Source organism: Manacus vitellinus, unplaced genomic scaffold (assembly GCF_001715985.3).
Source record: "Manacus vitellinus isolate BGI_N305 unplaced genomic scaffold, ASM171598v3 scaffold_0_pilon, whole genome shotgun sequence".
NCBI lineage: Eukaryota > Metazoa > Chordata > Aves > Passeriformes > Pipridae > Manacus > Manacus vitellinus.
The window spans coordinates 40,789,026-40,803,251 of record NW_021938789.1 but is presented as its reverse complement, the minus strand read 5'-3'; the positions used below and the strand labels follow the sequence as shown (position 1 = coordinate 40,803,251).

The 14,226-nt window shown below is 41.4% G+C and overlaps 1 protein-coding gene across 1 annotated transcript in view; it reads left to right on the top strand.

Annotated features, from left to right (window-relative positions):
• The window catches only part of CSGALNACT1 (chondroitin sulfate N-acetylgalactosaminyltransferase 1), a 42,891-nt gene that overhangs the window by 24,882 nt on the left and 3,783 nt on the right, over positions 1-14,226 (top strand). The window contains exons 2-7 of the mRNA XM_018072126.2: positions 305-561; positions 2,233-3,154; positions 9,619-9,835; positions 10,993-11,094; positions 11,884-12,062; positions 12,410-12,504. Coding sequence (XP_017927615.1) covers positions 2,521-3,154; positions 9,619-9,835; positions 10,993-11,094; positions 11,884-12,062; positions 12,410-12,504 — 1,227 coding nt within the window. The 5' untranslated portion in view covers positions 305-561; positions 2,233-2,520. The remainder of the gene's footprint in view (positions 1-304; positions 562-2,232; positions 3,155-9,618; positions 9,836-10,992; positions 11,095-11,883; positions 12,063-12,409; positions 12,505-14,226) is intronic.

Here is a 14,226-nt window from a genome sequence, read left to right as displayed (position 1 = left end):
ATGTTGCTGCTTATAGGAATGAAATAGTATGTTTATCTAAGCCATTGAGATGTAATTTCAGTTTATACCATGTTAGCACAACTAATCCTTTCAGTGATGTTCAGCTTCTGCCAATTCAGTCAATGGACTAATTGTGTGAAGTGAAGCACACAAGCACAGCAGTGTTTTATGTACTACATCTCACCACTTCCTGACCCTGTCTCCCTGCACACTACCTTCTTGCAGTCTTCTAGCCAGATATGTTGTACAGTTAGAAATGCCCAGATTAATTTTCCCTACTTTGACAAGCTTCTTTACATTGCAGGAGGCCAGCTTTTATAGTGCATCCATAGGAAGCGTCTCCACTACAGCCTTTCACCACACAGGAGACAGACTGAGGATGTAGGCAGCTGACAAATGTGAAAGCAATGAAGAGGTGTTCCGAGGTTGACAGCGCTTTTCATAGTACACGCATTTTCTGGGAAGGGCATAAGAAGGGAGATAAACAAGGGACGATTTTGGCAAGCTGAGAAGAAGCTGTGGCAGATAAAGATGTTCCAAAGACAAGATCACATCAAAAAGGTAAGAGCACCAACTTCAGCCTGTCCTTTTTTTCCTGCTGCTTGAATATTTTCTTCAAAATCAGCAATTCTTCGTTTGGAAACGCTGACATTTTCTCGAGAATCATATAAATGCTATAATAGCCGTTCAACGTTACTCTGAGAAAAACACAGTACTATTTTTGTAGCTCAGTCTAGCCCCCTCACTTTCTACTCTGAAAGTTGGGGTTTTTTTCCAGAAGCTCTGCAAACTGATAAAATAATGATAACAGTTCAAACATCAGAAATATCTCTGCATAAGTGCTGTATTTAGAGTAATAATCAACCAAGACAGAGGAGGGGAAGTCACATGGCAATTGATAAAAAGTCCTATGTAAGACTTTGACTCAGGACTAGAAATAACTGAAAATAACACTGAAAGTCTTATTCTTAGTTAAACTGTTTTTACTTAAGGGTCTACCACAAAGGATGTATGCCTGAAAGGTCTATGAATCTCTGTTGTCAAAAGAGTGTCATGATGTCATGCATGCATCCGAGGGGAGAGCATTCAGGGGTTAATTTGATTGCGTTTGAGTCTAACAATGCAGCGTCACCGTGTCATCTAGGATGTTACTCAGACTTGCCCTAAGTATACAGTCAGCTGAGTAAATGATGAAGTTCCTTGCACCAGCATGGGTTTGGGCCAAAACTGAGGGATTTTGAAAATCCCACTGTTAATGTTCTCAGCACAATTGTTTTAATGTAGTTTACAGCTAGATCAATATTCATATTCAACTATCTAATTTTTCTTTCCTGTTTCTACATATACTAGAGGAAGTTTTATTGAAAATAATAATGTTCCCAGTTTTAAGTTCTTTTATTTTAAAAAATACCTAAGCCATCTTTCCCTAAACCTTCTCTGTGGTCTGTAGTCCTGGGCAGAGTATACATGGAAAAAAACAGTAGTACTGTACATTGTTGCCTAACTTTTTATAATGTTATGAGAAACAGGAGGGCCTTGAAAAGTTAAAATAGTGCACAATAACAGCCTCCTAGAATAGAAACAAAGCTTCCCCTGATTTTGAGTAAGACTTGGTCTGAATGTTCCTAAAAAAATCCTGTCCCTAGTTATTTGCTTTTTATGGGAGCGTCTGGTAGGATATGTCAAACAATGTTAGTTGCAGTAATTGGCCTTGGTAACAGCTTCTAGTCTTTTGGTTATCAAATTTCTGCTCCAGATCAGGCTTCATATGTTCAAATGGACCATATTTACCTCCTGGTGTTTTGGAAAAACATACCTGGAAGCTAAAATGTCTGTGGTAGCTGTGGGACTGACTGCCTTCCTTTCAAAACTTGAATGCTCCAAGAGGTGAGAATGCTTGGAGGGCCATCACTGCTTGGATGAACTGAACAACTCAGCATCTCACCACTAGGCACTTCCTAGTATTTCTAAAGCATGGTAGACTTTGAAGCCTGGAGTTGTTTTTCATTGGCAGTGGGCCAAGTCATGTTATTAACTTTAAAGGCATTCATACGGGGTTTCCCACATAAGGATCTAGGCATCTTTTGGGTCTTGGCCCAAGTACTTCACAGCTCTGGGATCTGCCAGAGCAGCTGAGAAACAAGGTAAATTCTTAGAACACTCTAAATGATCTGAACTGAATGACCAAATTCTAGCTTGTCTGAATGACTGTCTTTGTCATTTGTCTTTCAGATCCTCAGGCTCCATCAGCCATCATCTGATCACATTGCAGCAACATAGATGTTGCCATGAGGATCAGGAGGTGTCCTGTCTACTTCACAGCTTATCTTTTGGTCCTGCTGGGTAAACACCAGAGAGAACTCAATATAGAGGCAGGGCACACATTTCAAGAGAGCTGACAAGTCAGTTCCTGCACATACATGCACCTGTGTAAGAGTTCTCCAAGTCCAGAGGCCTCTGTGGCACTGCATGGATGTAAGAACTTTTGCGTGTGTGGGGTTAGACTCTGCTTTTTGAGATATGATGCTCCGACGAGGATTTATTCTATTTCTCCCCCGACTTGTAGGCCTGCTGGTAGTGGCCTGTTGCTCAATGTCTATTGTTTATATGCTGGCTTGTACACCCAAGGGTGACAACCAGCAGCTTGCCTTGCCCAGGGTACACAGTCCGACTGTGAAGGAGGGATATGAAGCTGTTCTGCAAGAGCGAGAAGAGCAACACCGCAATTACATTGTCAGCTTGAAGAAACAAATTGCCCAGTTGAAGGCTGAGCTCCAGGGCAGAGCCGAGCAGTTTAAGAAGATGCAGAGCCAGTACCCAGACCCCTTGGACGTTTGGCTTGACCAAAGTAACCCGGAGAAGGCCCAGGCTAACCTGCTGGCTTTCCTGCGTTCCCAAGTAGACAAAGCAGAGGTGCACAGCGGTGTTAAGCTGTCCACGGAGTATGCGGCTGTGCCCTTTGAGAGCTTTACCCTGCAGAAGGTGTATCAACTGGAGACGGGGCTGACACGCCACCCAGAAGAGAAACCTGTAAGGAAGGACAAGCGAGATGAGTTGATAGAGGTGATTGAATTAGGAGTTGGGAGTTTGAACAAACCAGAGGGGGTCAGCAATGCAAAGCACCGTGTATACACAGCCTCCGACTTCGTTGAAGGTTTGTATGCAGACAGCAGGTTAAAAGGGCCACATAGTGCTGGTGAGGAGTTCTGGTGTGACTGAGTTGCTGAGGGAGATGGGAGTTTTAATCCACATCTGACCTAGGTGAACTTGGCATAGGAGAAAAAACTTGCCTTGCTCATATTCAAATGTTTGTGCTGCAGACATAGAGATGTGGGTAAGATGCCTACCTTTTATGGAATGACTGCTCTCATGTGCTGATCACAAATCACTAGTGATTTTGCTGTGGGTTGTTTTCTTCACCAAGCTTTTATGAACAGAGCATAGCAAAATGTGTCTTCCATGTGATGAGGACAAACTACTGCTGCTGTGCATTGGTCAGTCATTATTTTCCACTCTGTATGTTTCTCTGGTGACAGTAGGTTCTTGAAACCATACTGGGATGTACCTGCCAGCTGGGCAGGTGCCTCCCATGGCAAGGATGTGAGTTGCTTAAACTGTGGAGATCTCACTGAGTCAGGTCCTTGCTCCCCTCTGCTCCAGGCACTTCCTCCACTCCAGTCCAACTCTTCTTGCTCAGACACAGGACCAGGGGGTGGGCAGAGACCTGTGAAGTGCTTCTGACTGCCAGCATTTGAATGCATCCTGGAACTACATGCTTCCATTCTCTTCCTTTCTGTTTGTTGTTCAGTTTATCTTTTCAAAATATGTTTCTATAGTTTATTATAGGTGCTGAACAAGCATGTATGACTCTTTGGCATCAGCTCTTCCATGGGAGAGGGTGAGAAGATAGAAAGATGTTTCCTGCCATACAATGCTTAGTATTCATTAAGTTTAGAGCCCACTTTTATGCACCATCAAGGATCTTTGACTGGGTACCAGCACCGTGCTTGGGGAACAAGGCAAAATCTGATGTGCCTTCCCCAGAACGGCCTGGGGAAGAGATGCACACTGCAGTGCTGGCTCTGTGGAGGTTCTTCATGCACTAAGGGTCTTGCTGGCTTTCACATACCATGGTCAAATACTCCGGAGGGAGGAAGCCTTGCATGTGACTCAGAGCTCAAGAAACTGAAGCCCCATGTGCAGGTCAGTCTGAGCTCAAGAAACCTTCCTTGTGTCCTCACCTGCAGAGCAGGCCCTTGCTTCTGTAGGTGCAAGAGAACAAATTCTCATTCTCACTCAGCAGACCAATCTGTTTGCAAATGCAGGGATCCATGCATTGGGACTGGAAACAAAGAGATTTGGCAGAAGATTTCCCTGCTGAGTTCCTTTGGAAGTCTCTGTCATCTCTTGTCACTCTTTTCCTCCACCCTCCATTCTCCAAGAATGGCAAAAACCACTGATCAAAGCACAAACAAATCCATTGCTCTGTGTGACTTGAGCAGGTGAAGGGAAGATGGAGTTTTCAGTTCCAGTTTTACATTTCAGTTATAGTTTGGACTCACAACATGTTTTGGAAACAGTGCTCTGCAGGTGCCACTGTCTACATAACAAGTTAGTAATAGGCTGGATTCTATGTCAGCTTCTGGCAGCTTAATATAAATCTAGCAACACAGCAACCATGGGCTGCATTTACCCAGACACCAAGCCAGCCAATGCATTTTCTGGAACTGCCCAGAGTATCTGGAGCTTTCTGGGAGATGTGGCCCAGGTCTGCACTGAAAGTAATACCACTTAACCCTCTTAGTCTTTATCTTCCAGCTACTTCAGCAATAATAGCACACAAAAGCTGTGTGCATCTCTTATGCTAAACATGGAGGCAACTGTCCTTGTCTTAAGGTTGATCAGGTGCTGAAATGAAAATCAGCTAATCGGGATCAGAGGCAGGATTAAAACCCTAAACTGCTGCTCTTGGTAAGTGAGATTTGTGTCCTTTCTTCTCTGTTCAGCAAAGCCTTTGACACCAGCTTCACTAAAACATGTTGCTGATCCTGAGTCTCACTACAACATAGAGTCATGCAAGTTAATCTTGTTTGCTTGGGCCTCTTGTGCAGATTTTTCTGTTCTTGTGGATCATATTTGGCACTTTTTCAGTGCTAGTTCCTTGCTAACATATGCCATTAGGCAGGCTGGTGGTATGGGGTAATAAACTCAATTAGGGTCTATATCTCTCCTTTTTTTTTTTCATTTTGTGCCTTTATTCTTGTCTTTGTGGAAGAAGAATTTTCTTCAAACACTTCTTACATTTAAGGAGATATGTTTTGTCTCTGTGGATGGGATTTCTTAAAATAAGTGTTGCACCCTCTGCAGTTTCTAGACAGAGCGACTTGTGCGTGGGAATTAGACTGTGACCCTAGTATATTACATCTGAGTTAAACTCCTCCTCAGCAGAATTACTGTTACATGAAATTTGGATAGGATTCTCAGACAGTTCTCCTTCCAGAGTAATAGCTGACACGTAGTGGAATTTTCCATTTTTCCCCCTTATTCCAAGCCAAGGGAGCCACACCTTCTCCCTGGAGCCCGACGTGTATCCATCTGGCTGTTGCTCTGCTTCTCTCTTTACAGAGGCACTTGGGCTGTTCAGCTGTTACAGTGCTCCCCTCTCCCCTTATTCCTCCTACTTTTGGACCAAGTTCACTAGTTTTCTGCCATGAGGAGTCAGGAAAAACCAGCATGGAAAAAATCAGAAATTTCTGTGTATTATAAGCAGGCGAAGGACTGCTCTGTTTCCAATAGAAAGTCCCTCGCTCAGTGAGCAGGATAACAGGTCTGGTCATTAGTATATGTAAGTAGCAGCAGAGCCGAATAGTTTTGGGAGTCATTCATTTTCGAGATAATAATCTGGAGACTCTGACAAGCCAGAGTGGTGTGTTCCATAAGCGAATGGAATAACTGTCTGGTGATACTCTTTCATAACAGGAATAGTTCCAGAAAATCCCTGGATTGCTTAAGAAATGCCCTGCCATGATACTGTCAAATATGCTGTATCGTAAGTTTTCTACTTGAAGTACGTGGCTGTCTAGTGACTGAAAATTTAAATAAGGTCTCAGATACAAATGGAAAAGAGTAGCTTTGATTTCTCAAGGTGGCTTGACTGGTGATGGTGCAATTTTGCCCTGAAAGCTTACTGGGAGAAAGGATGATGCTTTTCCTCGAAGGTTAAGATGCTGTATTTTACTGCACATGAAGTGGGAAGACCATCTCCTCCTCAGCAGAATACATAAGAAGACCATCATAATACAGAGTTAAAATCCTAATAAGTGGTTCCTATAACATCTAACCGAAGACAAGTAATGAGCATGGGTCCAGAGAGTTTTTCTAGTGACAGTGGAAGTCCTGAAACCTGTGGTCTGTGGAACTGAGGCTAAAATTGTCATCCACTCACCAGCATTTTGTTAAGAATGCATTCTGGTTGGCTAGTTACCCATTTCATGTAGATCCATGTAGGTGAAACTTGTTTGCCTGCTCTGTTGACTAGAGATCAGGTATTTACCATTTCTTTAGAGAACCTTGGAAATTGCTGCTCTGAAGACTGGACACTTACCTCTCTTTAGTCAACACTTCAGCCCAGGTCTGTTTTTGCTTCTCACTTGTTCTTTTCCTTCATTTTAGAGCTACTCTCTCTGCTGACCCAGAGCTCCTGCTTATTTTTTTACACTGGGCTTCCAAAGCCTTTAACTTTTCTCCCTGCCTCTAAAAGGAATGATGCATATTCTGAAATGTGGATGCTGTAATGGAAGTAATCGATTAACCTTCTTTTATCCATAGTGAGCATCTAGCCTTTCCAAGGCCTTCATTTCAGGAGCAATCTTTTCAGGAAAAGATTTTTTTGTTTATTTTCTTGACACTACTTTTTCTCCTCTCCTTGTAGCTCATGTCTTAGAATTCAGGCTGCTTTACACATCTTTCTGAATCGCTTAAAAATCCCGGTGGCACAAATTAAGTAGTGCCTCCAGAAATGGAAAAAAATTGTAAAAGGAAGGATATTCTGCTGGGTGAGTCCCCAGAATGACTCAGGACATTCAGACTCATTTCCAAGGCTCACCGCCTGATCTTGGGCAAATCACTTTGTTCTGTGCTTCTAAAAAGATGATAATTAAAAAAGGAAAGAAGATGCTTAAAAATGGAAATCAAATTACAGGCATTAAACTTGGGTACAGTTCTCTTCAATATAAAATGTTAGGATAATAAATTCTTGGATTACCATTTTGTGCAAGGGAACCTTGCCTTCACCTAACTGCTTGCTTTCAGCTGCAGTAGAATTACTGAACAAGAACAAAACTACAGAGTTAGAAGCAGCCTGTGTGGAGGGAGCACTGGAAGGGACCCCCCTTCTGGTCACAACGTGCACTGTGCTTTAAGGTACTTCTTATTTGTCAAGGCTTCCTCTATGGTGTAGTACATACCTCTGGGGAAGGGGTATTTTTGGGATTGTCATTTCTTGTCTGGATTAGAACAGGATGCAGAAGCAAAGACTTTGTTTGAGATGTTGTGTGGTAGGTATTATTAAATTTGTTAATTTAATTTAGGTCTTTGTTATGAAAAATGTCAGTTCACTACATCAAATGTGTGAAATAGTCATACCTATTTCTCTCTAGAGAAAATGCAAATCAGATTTAATTTACAGTTTTGTTTAGCTTAATGTCAAAAGGTTGCCTTAACCTTTCAAGCACAAACTTTCTTTGTAAAACCTGTGTTCAAAAACTGCCTCAGCAAATGAGTGCACCCAACAACACACTCGGGTCATCAGCAGGCATTGTGAGAATAAATGGGTGAGCAGAATTCAAAGGCCCAGATTTCCATTCTCTGGCCACCATGAGGAGGAAAAGAAGGGACTACTGGGTCACCATTCAGGTGATCTCAAGTTCAATAACAGATGTAGTTCATGGTCTGCACCTTGGGCAGACTATATGGAAAAAGGTAGGAGGAATCAAGGGCACAGCTTTGAAAGATTAACAGTAAAAGAATGATGGAGCTGTTATCTCCCTAGATTCATCTGCTATGCTAGAAGGAGGATTGGAGCATTTGTTGACTCAGCTTATATTAAAAATAAAACATGAAGTGAATAACAGATCAGGAAATCTGCATATATTATTAACCAACTGAAGCATTCATTAAGAACAAAACACAGAATGATAGTGAAGATAAGACAGTCCTCAGAACTCTCCCCAGAAAAAAATCACACCTCATTAGTCTTTTGATTATATCAATGTAAAAGCTGTAATACAAGATGAAGAGCTTGTGTCACTTTGCTGTTCAATGAAAATTTTGACCCAGACCTTCACAAGAAAAACAGACAAAGCTGACAGTCTATGGATCAGATGCACAGCAGTGTTACATATCAGGGAATGAACAAGATGAAAAAAAAGCATTATTTTGGTGTTGTTTTTCATAATGAGAAGAAACTGTGCTTCATAACCAGATGTGGAGGGGAAAAAAAAGAAAAACAAGTCAAGAGAAGTTTTTTTCCAGACATTTTTTACTTGTCTCTTTAACTTCTGCAAGAGATAGAAGGCATTGCAATTATACTCTTGTACTGATTAAGTTGTTAACATGCTTACAGTGGCTTCATGAGTAGTTAGAATTACCATTAATTATTTCTTCTTAAACCTAATGGATCTGACAATGAAAAAGCTTTATTTCGGTATGCACTGTAGGGACTGAAGTACCATTTAGAGTGGGTAACATCTATAGCCTTTTTGACACTTGCTCTCATTCAAAGTGTCAGAATAGTGTTTCAGTGAGGCATAGCAAGGATTTCTGTAGTTCATGCTGTCCCTCGGCATGGCACCAATTTCACCCACTGAGTATATCAAAAGTTCATTCCATACAGGAAATAAATACATGTTTGTATGAATTAAATATCCTTGGAGACTGCTTAATGCAGTCTCCAGGATTGTGTCCTGGGTCTAGCCTCTAACCAACTCTGTAGCATCATCCTTGCAGACCATTACTTGACCAGGAGTGTGTCCACAAAGGAAAGTCTCTCAAGAACTGAGTAACAAGAGAGTTTTGTCCTGATTGGCAGTGGGTGAAGCTGATGGCTGTCGAGGCCTGGTTGCATATCATTATTAGGGGACTTTCCAGAGAACCTCCCAGAATGAATGAAATTAATGTGCTCATCAGGAAATTGCTTTTCTGGGAGATGACCTAATCATTCCTATTGCAGGGAGGCAGGCTGCCTTTTGCAGTGTCTCTGCATCCCATTATCATGCATGTCTGCAGTGTGCAATTGGAGCAGTCTGAAAAATCAAGACAGTATGTCTGCTGGGTTATACTGAGTGTGAGCAGTTGGTAACCTTCAGGAATTTGTAACCCAGCCAAGCCTAGAAATGTGCCTGCAAGAATACCAAATAGCTCCGGCAACCCAGGGCTGTGTCCCTGCCAGAGCGACAGCCTCCTCCAAACCATGGTGGACTGTGTGCTGGTTTAGAAGTAAATATTTCAGGCCTCTGCTGTATTCTCAATTTAGGTGTAGCAAATGAAGACTGCATCCTGTTTTTCCACCCAGGAGTCCAGCTTTAATCCAAAAATCTCTTCACTTTTGTTTTCAAACAGGGATCTACCGCACAGAAAAAAATAAAGGCACACTGTATGAGCTGACTTTCAAAGGAGACACAAAACATCAGTTTAAGAAGATTGTTTTATTCCGGCCATTTGGTCCTGTAATGAAAGTGAAAAGTGAAAGTGTCGATATGGCTGACACACTTATTAACATCATTGTGCCATTGGCCAAGAGAGCCAGCAAATTTCGGCAATTCATGCAGAATTTCAGGTGAGCTTCCACTACAGTGCTGCCTTTGCTTTTTCTTACTTGGAAAATAAGATGCAATTTTAGGAGTTGTCCTCACTCACTGCTACTTCTACATAGCAGTTCATTGTGCCACCAAAACATTTTTGAGATTATAGACTGCAAGGCATTTGTCTGCTTAATGCATTGTGATCAGCAATAAAAGCAATTATAGTCCAGTCATCAGGGTTTCTGATTTGCATGTGCCTGACTTATGTGTCTCAGTCTGTTTGTGGCACATGCAATTGTGGCAACATGAGAATTTCATGCCAGTAGTTGCAAAGGAACATTTCTAAGGAAAAGGGAAATCAGTGCTCCCAGACACCAGGCCCCATTAGATAAAATATTAAGACAGTAAGAAGCACAAAGGAAATGTATTTGAACTTTCAGGATAGTTACTCTTAAACTTCTTTTAATCTTCAGCACAGAGATGTTTGGAGATGTAACTTTAAATAGCTGCCCCTAAGACTGTGTTATGAACAGATACTGACTCTTACAATGGGATTTGTTTTGCCTAATTACAGCCATCTAAAAATAGGCTCCTTGTCTAAATTAGCCATCTGATAGGTGCCTGTTTTAGGATGAGAAAAATTGCCCTCTGGTTATGCTGATCTCTCTGCTGATTATAGATGAACTCTTCCTGACTAAACTTAGAGCAAGTGAAGCATAGTGTCTAGCATTAGTTCTGATTGGTCTTACTCTTAGGCTACGGATTTGACCTCTGATTGATACTTAGATTTTAGTAAATGCCAAAGATCTGAATTCTGGAGTATCTGTTACAAAAGATCAAGGTTATGAGATAAGGTACGTATTAAAATCCCCCTTCTCATATTCTTATAAGTGCTGGAGTTGTTGCCTGCCTCATCATTCTTGCTGGGGCTGGATGGCCTGTTTTAAGTGTCCTCCCACTAATATAACAAACAGTGCTTAGAGAGCTTGATCCTACTCTGCCTGAAAGATAGACTTCTGTCCCATTTGACAGAAGCAGTGATCTCCTTTGTCAGGACAAGGATCTCTTGTCAGTGAATCATGCCCCTAGGAATGCCTCCAGGGTTCACCCTTCTCTGCCTTCCCCAGCAGATGTAGGTTATTGAAGAAAGCTAACTTCTGGAACAAGTCAGAGATGTGTCTCTGTTCTCTAGGGAAATGGGCATTCAGCAGGATGGGAGAATTCACCTCACTGTAGTTTACTTTGGAAAAGAACAAATGAACGAAGTCAAATCGATACTTGAAAATACCTCTAGGTAAGTACCTGAACATCTGATGTGCGCTGTTCATACACTGGATTGTAATGTGGAGACTACATAACTGTTCAAACTTGTAGTTGGGCCAAAAAGTTCTAAACTGCATTGGAGAAAATGGCTTTTTTATTTTTTTTAATAGACTAAAAACTTGTTACCCAGAGAGTCCCATACCCATGGTTTTGTGACATTGGTTTTTAGAACCACAAACAGATTTTACTGAATTTTACCTCAATGCAGCTTTGCTTTTATTTTTTTTCTCCCACACTGATAATGCTTTAGTGCCTTTGAAAGTGGTGTTAACTGTTAGGACTGGAAGTTGACTTCTAAAGGCAAGTGGAGCACACAGAAACTGGATTCTTTTGGCCAGTTCTGGTCTATTGAGTTTGCTTATATAGCTGTGTTTGTCAAGATCATGTGGCAGTGTAGTCTTTTGTTATCATCTCCATGTAGGAACAATACCCTTGTATAGATACAGTAATATGACCACAGGTAATTTATATTGGCATACTAAAGATACTTTTGTCAATCTAAGTCTTGTTGGGATTTTTGTGAGATCTGCCCAAAGAAAGCCTGTGACAGAAATGCTAGCATGTGATTCACAGGTCAAGCTCTGAATGTAGACCCAGTGGAAATCTCCTTAAAAGTCAAAGAGGACATCTCTTCCCTCAAACAGCTCTCAAACTGTGGTACTACAACTTTCTAGGTTAATTCTTTCATATTGGGTTCTCACCCCTGACTTGCGTGAAGAGTTGTATGGACAGGGTAAGTTGCTGAATATTTTCCTTCTAGGTCAGCAAACTTCAAGAACTTTACCTTCATCCAGCTGAATGAAGAATTTTCCAGGGGCAAAGGATTAGACATTGGTGCTCGATTTTGGAAAGGAAACAATGTTGTCCTCTTTTTTTGCGATGTGGACATATACTTCACAGCTGAATTCCTGAACTCCTGCAGGTTGAACACACAGCCAGGTACTGCAACTCATGAAGTATATTGTCTTTCAACAGGTTTTACCTATTGTATAAAAGCCTTCACCATAGTATTCTTGTCTTTGAATTGCTAAGGAAGCTACTGTAAATCAGTTGTTAATCAGTTGTAACAATTCCTGCTCCCACTGTGATTGAATCCCTTGCCTTCAGCATCTGCTTTCTTTTTGTTAATTATATCCTCATGTTCACATTCTTATGCAAAGAATATAGGCTCAGTGCAAAATTTGTGTAATTTTTTCTGGATTTTGTCTGGGCTGGACAGTGTCTTGTAAGAGATGGAAGTGTGTTTTATACAGCCTTTTAAAAAAATAACCCATTGTCATTTCCAGGGAAGAAGGTGTTTTATCCTGTTCTCTTCAGCCAGTATAACCCCAGTATAATTTATGGCCACCATGATTCTATCCCCTCTTTAGAACAGCAGCTGGTAAGTATATTCTTCTCTGAATGCATGCTTTTATTTAAACAAAGCATTTTTTAAATGTGCATGTGCTCTTGGGTAGCATTCCCCTATTCCTTGTGCACAGTGACCACCACAGACAAAATTAACTATAACAGTCCCCTTACGGTGAGTTCTGCTGATATGTTTAGTTGGCAAGGTGGTGTTGGATCATAGGTTGGACTTCATGATCTCAGAGGTCTTTTCCAACCTATTTGATTCTCTGATTCTGTGTTTCACAGGGAAGTATCTTGGTACCATTTATTTTAACCCTTTTTTAAAGTTTTTACATGGAACCTAAGAGTTTGAACGGTGTCTGCTTCTCTGCCAGAAGGGATTTTCTCATTAGCGAACAGTTCCTCCATGGTGTGCTATCTTGGAGTGACAGTCCCTAATCCTGCTCTTATTTCTTCCTTGCACTGAATAGTATTTGCATTTGAAGAACTGAGGTTTGTAAAAAGCATAGCTATCCTTAGATGAGTCAGTGAAAACAAAATTCCAGGGGCTGTCAGACTTTTTCTCTCATTTACTTGAACACCTTACAGTGGCATTCCCATCCCACAGTTCTTGATAAAACTGCCTGCGAGCAGTTTGTTTCTGAAGTGTACCACGTTGTCTCAGAGTCAAATGACATGCTTGGAGCTGTCCCTTCTGGCTTTAATCTGGCACTGATACAATACAGCATAACTCCACTGATTTCCATCTCATCTGCTTATTTTTGGTGTGAGAACAAAGCAAGTGTTTTTAAAAACATTGCCAGAAGGCATATGATTGTGACATGTATGAGTCTCCTTGAGGAAGAGGGAGCTGTTGTGAAGAAGAAAGAGAGCACACAGATGAGAGGTTCACATGAATGCTAGTGACAGAGCCATTGCTTGACACTGCTGCAGACACTATTCTCCATTCTCTTGTGCTCAGGTGTTGCACTGTCTTGAACTTAAGGGCTTGACAGAAGTGCTTCGTGCTTCTCTCCAGAGTCAGTGGGTCACAGTCCTCTGCCCACTACTCCTGCTGGGTGGCTGAATTTTCAAATTGAAGCATAAGCCAGCTATGCAGGTTCATTCAGTTCCTCTGGCTCTGGTCCCAACATGCCACATCTGCCCCTCTTACTGCCAGGCACTGCACTTATCAGGGCTCATCATGTCCCAGGCTGGACACTGTCTCCAGAGCATCCCAGCTTCTATTGTTGTTCTGGGTAGGTAGGGTAGATAGGAATTAGTGGTGTTGTGATCCCAGGAACAGCCATAGCTGAAAACAATCATTTGGGGTCTGAGTCCAGTCTTCTGTCATCACTACCCCCACCTTGCAAGAGTTCCTCTTTAAAAATGAAGAATGAGAGTTTGAAAATACTTTTTTTTTTCTTTTTTTTTTTTGTCTACTGCTGTCTGTGTTATCAAACATGTAGCCAGAAAACCTTTTCTGAAAAGTCTGGAAAATCCCTTCTACCATTTTTTTCTCAGAGGAGACTTATTCTGATAATACCATGGGATTCATGTTAGCTTTTCTCTCTCTGATGAGACCCTGCCATGGATCTTCAAGCTTGTAAGCATTGTGCTTAGGAAATAAAATAGAGTTCAACTCTCGAGCTAGCATAAAGTCCACAAAGTATGTTGTTAGGATTGTGAAAGTATTTATAGCTAATATTTGAATCATAAAATGGCATGCTTATGTCAGAAAACCTTATTGATTTAAAGAAGTACAGCCAATCTC